This window comes from Sarcophilus harrisii, chromosome 1 (assembly GCF_902635505.1).
Source record: "Sarcophilus harrisii chromosome 1, mSarHar1.11, whole genome shotgun sequence".
Taxonomy (NCBI): Eukaryota; Metazoa; Chordata; class Mammalia; order Dasyuromorphia; family Dasyuridae; genus Sarcophilus; species Sarcophilus harrisii.
In genome coordinates, this window is record NC_045426.1 from 517,293,145 (window position 1) to 517,305,916 (window position 12,772).

Sequence of the window (12,772 nt, forward strand, 5' to 3'; positions counted from 1 at the left end):
GGTGAGTATGATGATATACGTATGAGAGTTATGGAAAATCAACTAAAACTCTACTTCAAACAATTAACAACTTTAACAAAATTTCAGAATATAAAATAAACCCATTCATAAATCATCAGCATTTCTATATATCACCAACAAAGTTCACAAGCAAAAGCTAGAAAGAGATATTCCATTTATAATGACAGATAATATAAAATATTTGAGAGTCTATCTGTCAAGAGAAATCCAGGGACAATATGAACACAAGACTTTTCATACAAATAAAATCAGATCTAAACAATTAGGGGAAAAAAAATGAACTGTTCATGGTAGGTTGAGCTAATATAATAAAAATAACAATTCTACCTAAATTATTCAGTACTATACCAATCAAATTGCCAAAAAAAAAAGTATTTTTATTGAGCTAGAAAAAAATGTTAAAATACATCTGACAGAAAAGGAAGAAAATATCAATAGAAATGATGGAAAAAAATAATACAAAGAAAATGGCCTAGTTGTGCCAGACTTAAAAAACTATATTATAAAGTAACAGTCATCAAACTATTTGATACCGGCTAAGAAATACAGTGGTTAATCAGTGGAATAGTATTGCTCTAATATTGAGTAAAGGCAACAAAAGGAAAATAGAGAAATTCTAGTAAATGACTGAAATAAGAATCACACATTCTCTTGGTAGCTTTAAAATGCAAGAGGTACTTGTGAAAAAAGAGATTAGTATTATCTTTTCCTTTGCACCATTTGGAGAGTACAGTGAGTATTGAAGCAATAGTCATAAGAAGCACACCACAGCATCCACGATAAGACTGAGCAATAGAATCAAGTGTAGTTAGTGAGAAGAGTCGAGAATCTGAAATATGAAGGTATGATTCTATGCAGGCAGTAACAGGATCCAAAGCAAAGATTCCTTCTGGTCACAGTATATAGGTTCTCATCCTTTCCCAAAATGGACATCAGTAAATTAAAGATTTCTTGAATTTTGTCAAGATAACTCAGTGGGCAGGGCAAGCATTCTTTTTAACAATCCAAAAGGTGACTTTAAACATAACATGGACATAACCATATGGTCAATACAGAAATCAGATTGATTGTATACTTTGCAGCCAAAGGTGGAAAAGCTCTACACAGTTAATTAAAACATGACATGGATATGATTGTGGCTTTAAAACATGAGCTTCTTATTGCAAATTTAAAATTTATTGCAGAAAATAGGGAAAATAATATCATACTGATATGATCTAAGTAACATCCCATATGAATATGAAGTTATGATGAAAAGATTTAAGGGATTAGATCTGATAGAATGCCCTAAGAACCAAAGACAAAGGTTCTTAAAATGTGAATGAGACAGAAACAAATTCCAAAACAAAAATTCCAAAGAAGACAGAAGAGCCAGAAAGCAAAAGGTAAAGGACAAAGGGGAATATAAACCCAATTGAAAACAGAATTCCAGAGAATACCAAGGAGAGATAGGAAGGTTTTCTTCCATGAGCAAAAAACAGAAAACAACAGAATGGGAAAGATAAAAGATCTCTTCAAGAAAATTAAGAGACAAGATGGTGCATGTTTCATGAAAAAATTGGCCTGATAAAAGACAAAAATGGCAGAGACTTAACATAAGAGATTAAAAAGATGTGGCAAGAATGTCCAGAAAAAACATACAAGGATGATTTTAATTAACATCAACATTAACCATTAACAAAGATCGTGTGATTACTGATCTAGTATTTAAATCTAGAATCAGACATCCTGGATGAAGTCAAGTGGGTCTTAAGATATATTGTTAACAATAAGACTAGTGGAAGTGATGGAATTCCAACTGAGCTATTTAAGACACTAAAAAATAATTTTTAAAATGTTGTATTTGATAAGCCAGAAAATTTGGAAAACTTAATAGCGGCCACTCAATTGGAAATGATCAGTTTAAATCACAATCCTAAAGAAGGATAAAGTCAAGGAATATTCAAATTACCAAACAATTGCACTTATTTTACAAACCATCAAGGTTATGCTTGAGATTTTGCAAATTAGTTTCAATAATACATGAACCAAGAACTACCATAGGATAGTTTCTGAAGAGGCAAAGAAACTATAGCTCAAACTGCCAACATGTGCTGGCTTGTGGAAAAAACAAAAGTTGTTTCAGAAAAACATGTATTTCTCCTTTACTGACCACAATAAAGCCGCTAACTGTATAGTTCATAACAAAATGTACCAAGTCTTCAAAGAGATGAGAGTACCAAGGAATCTGTATCGAGGCCAACATGGAAAAACTGATTGGTTTAAAATTAAAAAAAGATTTTGACCAGGCTGTATATTGTCGCCTTATTTATTTAAATTGTATGCAGAATACATCATGCAATATGCCAGGCTGGGTGAATCAAAAGCTGAATTAAGGTTATTAAGAGAAATAACAATCTCATATATGCAGATGATACTACTCTGATGGTAGAAAGTTAAGAAGGTTCTTAATGAAGATGAAAGAGAAGAGTATAAAAGCTAATTTGAAGCTTAAGAGTAAAAACATTATGATCTTGGTAAATGGAACGATCACTTCTTAACAAATAAAGGGAAAAAAAACAGAAGTGTCAGATTTTATATTCCTGGGCTCCAAGTTCACTGCAGACAGTGACTGCAGCAGTGAAATTAAAAAATGTTTGTTTCTTGGAAGGACAGCTATGGCAAATCTGAACAGCATACAAAAAAGCAGAGACATCACCTTGCAATGAATGTCCATATATATGTGTAAAAGCTATGGTTTTTACAGTTGCAACAATTCAGCTGTGAGAATTGGACTATAAAGAAAGCTAAGTGTTACAGAATCTATACTTTAGAAATGTGATGCTGGAGAAGAATTTCTAAGAGTTCCTTGGAAAACAAAGAGTTCAAATGAAATAATATTTAAATTAATTCAGGGTTTCACTGGAAGATCAAATACCAAAGCTGAAGCTTAAATATCTTGGCCACGTGATAAGAAAAAGGGATTCATTCTGATGTTGGAAAATCAGACAAAAAGAAATGGGGATGGCACAGGATGAGATGGATAGTATCATAAACAAACAAACAAACAAACAAATACAAACTTGAACAGTCTTCAAGAGATAGTGAATTTAAAAAGGGCCTGTGTCATGATCCATGGAGTCACAAAGAGTTAACAAATGAACAACTGAAAAACAACAAGAAAGCTAAAGACAGTAGAAACCATGACAGCATTTTTGCAGTGACATACTGGCTAGAAGCAGTTTCAGGAGAACTAGCAAAGAAGCATGAAGGACAGTATAAAGGAGACAGTATAAGGGATTTTATAAGATATTGATCAATTTAGCAGTGAAAGAACCTGCTATGTAGACTTTTTTTATTTATGAAACCTATAGATATCTACTCTTTCCAGTAATACAGTATGTATAATTAGGGGAGATGTTTCCTTGCTACTTTTACCTTTTTCATTATACTGTTTCAAGAGAATTGTCTCCTGGTTGAATATCAAAGGTGAAAATATCAATGAAGGTCTGTGAGCTCCGATTTTGGGAGTGTGGACCCAATTAATATTTCGTTCTTGAAGTAGTCCTTTCCTGGGGGAATCTAAGCTACCAATTCAAGTTAAAGGAAATAATTTAAAGGGTACTAAAAATAAATAAATGAAGGGATGGGGTTTTTTGGAGTAAGGGTGATTTGGTCTTGTGATTTCATACACACAGTATACTTCTGGGATGAAAAATCTACCTACTAACGCAGAACAGCAACTATTCTAACTATTATCACAAAGAATTATCTAGTGTATATAGACAATAAGTGATATGGTAATGGCCACAGAGCTAATATGTCAAGTACATGACTTAACCAGAGCTTCTTACTCAAACACTTGCTCCAAATCAACTATATAAAGCTGTTCCCTAAAGACAGATCAATCAATGAAGACATTATATTCAAACTCCATAAAAAAGTTCTCTTATAGGAGGCTATCATTCAAGACAACAACTTAAAGAAAAATTTAAATTTAGTTTATTTTAGAGTATTTACAAAATTCAAAATAGTATTTTAGAGGGGGAAAAAAATGCACATGAAGAAGAAAAAATCAGATAGACCAGGTAAAACAGATTTAAACACAAACTAATTAGTTATTTCTCTTCCTGCCTAAAAAGTCAATGAAAGGAAGAATTCTTTGGGAAATAAAAATTTAATTTCAGATGCATTTTTTGATCACCAACTTATCATTCAGTGGTCAAACAAAAGAAAAAGGAAATCAAGATATATACATCATGAATTTTATATTATATTATATATACATTTACATATGTATATTATATATATATCATTTTTTGTTCTTTAAGTTATTATAAAATAGGTGATACAATAAAATTTTTTATTTTAATTTTCATGTTAACTTTAAACAAAGGTTAGTAGTAAAATTTTGATAAAGTTTTACAATTAGCTTATTCATGTACTAAGGCATATTTTTCTGAAGTAAATCACTTGACAATTTTAACTCCCCCATTTCTTTTTCAGTTGCAGCTTTAGGTGACACTAATATCATTTTAGTACCCCTATATATATGAATATTTTATAAAAATAATATTATAAAATATTAGATAATAGTTATATATTTGATATTTAAATATTTAAATTAGTAGTGCCATTTTAAGACTTACTAAATTTTGATTCCATTGGAAATTTATGTTATCTGTATCTTGTATTAATGAAATGGAATTTATATGTTTTTAAGCCATTCAACTTACTGATACACTGAAGATATTTATATTTACTAAATATTTTATTCTAATCAAATTGTGCTGTAAACTACATGAGGTATGATGTACTTACCATCATATACAAAGTAAGTTTCATCTTTAAAAACAAGCACAGCAGGCATCTCATTCAGGGTTACATACTGAAAAAAAATCATAAATGTCAATACTTTAATCTTTGAAAAAAACTTTATTTTGTGGTTATTTATAGAGATCTTGTTATCATAAAACACAAAAATATAACCCAAAAGAAAAATTAATTCAAATTCAATGAACACTCTGGATGGGAACTGTGAATTAGTTTAGTTATTCTGGAAAGAAGATAGGAATGATATTAAGAAATAATAATAATAGGTAACATTTAAATATTATTTTAAGATCTACAAAACATTATATATCTCATTTGATTCTCAAATTGGGAAAACCGAGGCAGATGAAGAGATTAGAATGACTTACCTAGAATTATACACTGAGTTAAGTATCAGACTAGAGGATTTATACTCAGTTCTTTCTAATTTGGGAGATAAAAGGGAAGGTAAAAAGGAAGTATGGGAAGGACAAAAGGAAGAGGATAAGTGAAAGAAAGAGGAAGGAGGGGAGGGAAAAGAAGGAGAAAAGGGAGAAGAAGGAGGGAGGGAGGGAGGAAGAGGAGAGGGAGAGAGAGACAGACAGACAGACAGACAGACAAAGAGAAAAAAACTGCTTTCATGGTAGAAAAAAAATTAAAAATTGAAAATATACTAGCTGACTACTGAGAAAAAGAGTAAACATATTCTTACATATGAATGTAATTTATTGCACTATAAAAAGTGATATGAAGAAAAATACAGAAACTCATATAAAGACTTATGAACTAATAAAAAGTTAAGCAAACTATACTAGAAAAAATATATATTAACTATATCAATGGAAACAAAGAGGACAATAATATAAAACCAAAAGTGAACACAATATAATTATAATGACCAAGCTTGGCCATGAAGAAAAACTCTTGTGTGAGGAACTATGGGTGTAGAATAGTACTGTTATACTTGGTTGAATTTATTGTTAGTTTCTCTTGACAGCTTTTTCCCCTACTTCTTTTTATTTTGTATTGAAGGATTGGGAAATGAAAGTATTTTTTTTTTTAATGAGATAAATCTGTCAATTATACTTTCATAGTATTACTTTTGAATTAGCTAGTGACTAATGGAAAAACAACTACCTAGAATCATATTTAAATAAATAACTTGTACTTAAACAACCAAAGGAAATTATAATTTTACAGATTTTACAAAAAAAAATGCATATTCCAAAAAATGCATAAATTTAGTGTGATCAGTTTTCTAAAATTAATGCAATGGGTTTTTTAAGTGAGTTAAATTACATGAATTAAACATATTAGTAGAACTTTCTATTTAAAGAACCTTTATAAAAAATATTTGCAGGGAGACTGGTTACTTACATAGCTGTTTTATATATAAGGATATTTGTAAAACAGGGTAGAGTTACTCAGCAGTATTGTTTATTAAGTATTTACTAAAGGCTACACATAGTGCTAGGTAATGGGGATATATGGTACTTGCCCTAGAAGAATCCAACTTCTAAAGGAAGAGATAATATTAAAAAACTATATATATACAAATATATATTCTATGTAAAAGAAAGGTAATCTCAGAAGAAAGACACCAGAACTGAGGAGTCCAAGAAAGCCCTCTTGCAGCAGGTGGAATTTGAACTGAATCCTGAAAAAAGCCAGGTGGCAGAAGCACATTCCAGACAAAAGACAAGTCAGTACAAAGGCATGGAGGTGGTGTGTGCAACAGAACTTGAACACCAAGAAATGTAGTGTTAATAGAAAAGTAAGCAGGTGTCAGATTGTGAAGGTGTTTGAATGACAACTATATGTGATTCTAGAAAGCATATAGACCCATTTAGCATTTACTGAGTAAATGGATGGTGTGTCATTGGCACACTTCTGATTTTAGGAAAATCACTTTGGCAATAGTGGTGGTGAGGGGAAGTGCATAAAATTAAGGAAGAACCTGTTATAGTACAGGCAAAGATCAATGAGGACCTTTACCAAGGTAATGCCTCCATGAATGGAAGGGGATGATATTACAAAATGGCAAAAGAGTGGATGCATTCTAACAATTGTAACACAGTCTCTGTATTTGTTGTTCTCGTATTAGAGGGAAATAGGAGCTTGGTTAAAAAAACAGGATCTTGGGCTAATCTAAATATTAGACATGATCTGTTTAATCTAAATATTAAGGGGAACTTTAAAAAATTCTTAGGAATTTTCTATGCAGAATAAATTTCAGTTAAAAGAAGTTAAGATAGAATAACTAAATGGAATATAAGGCCTTTAAAGAAATAAACTGCATCAATTCTGTTATGTCAAACTGTTACATAGCATTAAATGGATAATCAGAAAGCCACACATCTAATAAGTGACATCTAAATTAAGACCTGTGTTTCAGTAAAATAAAGGTTTGAAGTATTTGCCTCATAAGTGGAAATAATCTAAGTGGAAAAAAAAAAAAAAAAACCATACTCTAAAAACTATGATGGATAGGAAAAATACTCAAACTAGAGAGTATGAATAGATTACAACATATCTTTAGGAAAGAGGTTGGAAATACCATCTTTTTTCCCCTGCTTAAAATGGGAAAATTCTTTTCACTAAATGGATAGTGAGTCTTTTGACTTGGATATAAGATCTCATAAAAACTATCAAACTTCCATCAATGCCAGTGAACTATTTATCTAAGAAACTACACATGGAAAAACTTTATTATCGTTCTCCACTCACCTCCCCAAAAAGAACAAAAGGGAATAGGTCAAAGTTGTGGCAGTTCTTTTATTTGCTTCTGTAGCAAACCCAGTATATCATTAGATGCAAATGCATCTCTCTCTGTCTGTCTCTCCTCAATAAAAACAACCACCAGAACTGTACAAAAAGCAAAACAAATAAAGCAAAACATATTACTGCCTGCCAGGGATATTATTCAGGATTTCATTTTTTGTTTCTTGTTTTGTTTTGTTTTTTGGGGGGGAGTTGCACAGCAAAGGAGATTGAACACATTAAATTTAAGTTCCTTCTTACTCTGATTAAAGGCTTTTATATGTCTTTCTAGTTTTAAGAAATGATTTCTCATCCTACACTTCATTCTATTCCTTACATGAATTTATAAATTTCAATTAAGCATCTAGTAAGTCTTTATTAAATATCTACTTTATTCCTACCATAGTTTCTCACTTTTAGCTTTTCAGACCAAAAAAGGGTCCATAGTTTCATCTATTCTTTTTCTTTCCTTTTGCATAAAAGACCTATGAAAAATTTCACTTCAAAAAATATAAAATCTTGATTGTTCCAGAATTTAACCTGTAACTCCTATGCATTTTCAGTAGTACCTGTTAAAAAAAATTATCCTTACTTTTCCACAAAATTAGCTGTAGGGCAATTTATTTAAATAAATCCTATTTCCTTCATAGATTATTATTATAAAATTGTAACTACATTCATCTAGAGAAAAAAAGTTTTTCAAATATGCCTAAATTATTTTTGTTTAGTTTTCCCTTTTGACCACCACACTTATTTCAGTTCTTTGTGTGTATAGGTCCCTATCTTCTCCCCTAGAAGTTTCTAAGACTACTTGAATAAAAAAATGGCATTGCTTTTTTCATCTTCACAGCCTTAGCATCAAGCACATTTGCACATTTGTTTGCACATAGTAGGTGTTTAATAGTTAACTGAACTTTACTGAATGTTATTAGTATTAAGTGTGTTGCAAATATTTATAACAGTTAAGTTATTAAAGTATCAAAATGTGATGTTCTTCAAATAAGTCATAAACTGAAAATCTTAAAAATTGAAAACTATAATTCTTCAACTTGAAAAGGAACATGCTTAGAGAACTAAGAGCTGGACATATTGTCAGGAATATCTGGGTTCAAATTATATCTGACACATATTGATCATAAGACCCTGGGAAAGACATTTACCATTCAGTGCCCTCAATTTCCTTTCTAGGAAAAATTGATAAAATGACAGGGCTGGACAAAAAACCAAAATTAGTTGGAAAATCAAAATCATAGGTTAACATAATATGAATATTTATCTCAGATACTGTTTTCATTGAAAATATAGTTCTAATGTCACAGTGCTTGGATATAAATTCTAAGTTTCAAATCACAAATAAATTAATCATTTCTAACTTTATATAAAACATTTATTTCTCTGTATTTTTCATATTAAACTTACTAGCATATTTTTAAAGAGCTTTCCAAATAATATCTTTATAAATCATTGTGCATGTATATTTATGTTTATGTATCTCTCTTTACATGTGTATGTACGTGTGTATGTTTGTATACATACATATGCATACAGTCAATAAAAATTGGGGAAGAGTAAATAAAAACTAACATGAGATTTGCTGAGAATAGCAATGTGTTGATAGTTATGATGCAAGGAAGTTGGTTTCTTAAAGTTAATCACATTTCTAATAAATGAATGGTTATGCCATAATTTACTATATTTTCATTTATCATGTTTGGGTTTAAAACTTAAATGTTTTAAACATTTCACTTTTTAATTACTGCTTCTGCATAATGAAATTAAAGACTGGTCTTAATTATGTTCCATTCAACTTAAAAAATTAAAAAAAAAAAATAGAAATCCAATTTCTAATATGAAAAATCCAGACTCAAATCAATACACAGGAAGAAAGTCTAGGAACCAATACCAAAGAAATACATCACAAGTATAAAGTTTAATTTTTTTTTTAGTAGATTACTAATTAACTGTGGGTCATCACCATTCTAGAACTTTAACAGAAGTTCTAGATGGGCAACTAGGTGATAATAGTAAAAGAGTGATTGGCCCTGGATTCAGAAAGAACTAAATTTAAATCGGTCCTCACACTTAACATCTAAATGATACTACTTCTCGTATCATATAACTCCTGACCTGTTTCAGTTTCCTCATCTGTAAAATGGAGAAATAATAGCACCTGCCTTCCAGAGTTGAGAATCAAATCAGATAAAATTTGCAGTGTTTACTTAGCACAGTCCAACACAGCTAATTGGGGTTTTATTAATGCTTATTCTCTTCCTCTTAATTTCCCAAAACTCTTTTGTTTTTTTTTTCTAGCCTAGTGCTATGAATAGCCATTTGTTTACAAAGAAAAGTAACTTTAGCACAAAGAATTACACAGCAAATAGAAAGTTAAGTGCAGAGCATAAGTTTTTGATAAATAAGAATCTACTCTGGGAAACTATTACCCGGAAAGTAGAGGGCAGTTAAAACATCTCAATGACCAGGATAGCATATTCATAATACAACTTAAGGAGTCAGTCTAACAAAAATAAATGTTGCTATTATTTTGAAGGGGAAAAAAAAACTGTAATACAATACTTAAATTGTCTAAATGTTATTTCCATTAATATTTACTAGTTGTAGCTCACATTCATTTATCCTGATTACTATGAACAAACAAAAATAAATATCCAATTATCCCTTCCACATTATGGAAATATGGTGTTTGGCACTCCCCTCCTATTCCCTTCCCTGACTATTATCTGGAAGACCTGCATAAAAATCTGAATTTTTTCTTTTTTCTATTTTTATACAATTTTTACAATACATTACTATAAAAGTTGGGTTAAGTATTTGTTTATAGGCTATATATAAGTCAATGTTAGGTAAAAATAATGTATGAAAAATATTTAGGAAATACCAAAGCAACAGTAATCGCTTATGTCAACTCACTATATACTGAAACCACAATAAGAAAAATTATGATGTGGAAGAGATAAGTATATTACAATTAGTTAACAGGTGATTTTTAAAAAATAATTTATACTAAATGTTATCAAATAACACTAAAATATAAAATCATATCTCAAATAATTTTACCCAAGAAAATGCTATAAAAGACATTTAAAAAGGCACATACCTTAGGTATAACTTCTTCTGAGGCCGAAAAGAAGTAGGTATAAACAATTAATTCTGAAGCTACTTCTATGTATTTCTCCTGTAGAAATATTTGAAAATTTAAAAAAATAAAATGAGCCACTTTTTCATATTTGTGTGTGTATATTTTTATGTAGATATATACCTATATATATATATATATGTGCACATGTTAACTATGTACAAAAGTATATTACAAGATATCACTATATTATAAATTACACTGAAATTAAAGTGTAATCAAGTTTATCAATTGATTACTTTTTAATTATTCATTTTAATAAATTATTTAGGGTAGGAGGATCTCAAAATCCTTAATCCAAAAATAACACTTTGAAAATTAAAACAATTAAATCATTCAAAGATTTTTACAATTCATAAAACACATACCAAATTTACTTCATTTTAATATTTTCAAATTCAAAATCAATATTTAAGTTTAAATATTTACAAACTAATATTTACTTAACTCATAACTGAGGATAAAGTCAAACTAACAATCTAAACTAGGGAAAGGGTACAGAGAGATTCATGAATGATTTTTTTTAAAATTACTTAAAACGAAAGTATAGCAACTATCACAAAGCTATTAGCTACATGATTCCAGTTAAACAAATATATAGATTAATATTCTACAATTCTGGGACATTCTTCTGGGAATTGATTCATCTATAAAGAAGTTACCTCCTACATTCAAGTATGGTCCCACCCTCACATTAGCCTTTTATATTCAAACTGTTAGCCATGCTATAAATTTGAGATTATGGAACTGTCCCAACTCCCATAGATTCATGTCACAATTTATCGTGCATTTTTTTCCAAAAAAATACCTCTATTAAAAGGCCTAAACTTAAGAAAACATTAAAGCATTATCAAATGTGATAGTATTTACATATTTTGATCCATGATCTCATTAAATGTGGGCACTAGTTCCTATAGTGCTAATCATCATTTAATCCTTTGGAACTTTTATCCTTTTTTGTTTGAAATATTCATTAGGATCCTCACAAAAAGTGCTGTTGAATTTCTCATTAGATCTCATTGTTTCTTGGAGATCAGTGGAGGTACTGCTTATCAATATTTACTTTTACTCTTTCTACATGAATATGCCAACCTGTTCTCCAGAGATTACAGGACAGAACTGCTCATAAACTTTAGCAATTTTGCTCAATAAGGTTTTACAAATAAGATATTTTAAACCTATATTTGACTGTTATGTTTCTCCATCTGGCAAAGAGGTCCACTCTAGTCAAAAAAGATTGAGGAACATATGAGTTAAGTTTGGAGTATTTTGTCAAATTACTTTGAGGACTTCTCTATTATAAGTTGCAGTTACATTCATAGTGTTTTTTTTTTTTTTTCTGGCTAGTGTACATGAAGAACACCACAATCTATGAAAATCAAGAACCCTACTAAAATGATACTTCTTGGACATATCAAACTAACTCCATTAATTTCACAGTCTAAGGAGAACTGTGAAGTATGCTCCATTTATATTAGTTTTATGTTTTAAAGTTAAAATTTAAATGAGAATATCAAGTGACATTAAAAACAAAACAACTTTTTTTCTTTCTAGATTCCACTACCATCTAATTTCCATGAAATGTTTTCCAACCTTCCCAATCTCCCAAATATTTTATCTCAAAAATTATTGATTTCCTCAAGTCCTTCTCAACCAGTTTTAAGTAAAATACTCATAATTAAAACATTCTTCTAAGACAGAAATTATAGAACGTTTCCTGCTTCTTTTATATCTTGGACTGATCTTTTTGGTACCTTATCAAAGCTCCCCTTTAATTTCTTGCCTTGCAACTTTGGGTAACCCACAATGACCTTCAGAACTTTGCTGTTTTCTCCCCACAGTCAATTTTCATACTGTTGTATATTTTCTGCTACTTATTGGATTTGCTCTATCTCAAAATCAATTAATTAATCACTAAACTTATTATCCTCTCATCTCTTCCTTGTAACAAACAGGGTACGTCTTAATTTCTTCCAATTCTTATCAATGACACCATCATGAATATTCTTTTAGTCACCAAATTTTGAAATCATGAATTATCTGACT

General features: G+C 30.0%; 1 protein-coding gene across 2 annotated transcripts in view; it reads right to left on the reverse strand.

Moving 5' to 3' along the window:
- Positions 1-12,772, reverse strand: part of TMX3 (thioredoxin related transmembrane protein 3) — an 83,945-nt gene that overhangs the window by 24,869 nt on the left and 46,304 nt on the right. For both annotated transcript variants that reach the window (XM_012544115.3, XM_012544116.3), the window contains 2 exons: positions 10,688-10,765; positions 4,822-4,888 (listed from right to left, as the gene is read on the reverse strand). In XM_012544115.3, the coding sequence (XP_012399569.1) occupies positions 4,822-4,888; positions 10,688-10,765 (145 nt within the window). The remainder of the gene's footprint in view (positions 1-4,821; positions 4,889-10,687; positions 10,766-12,772) is intronic.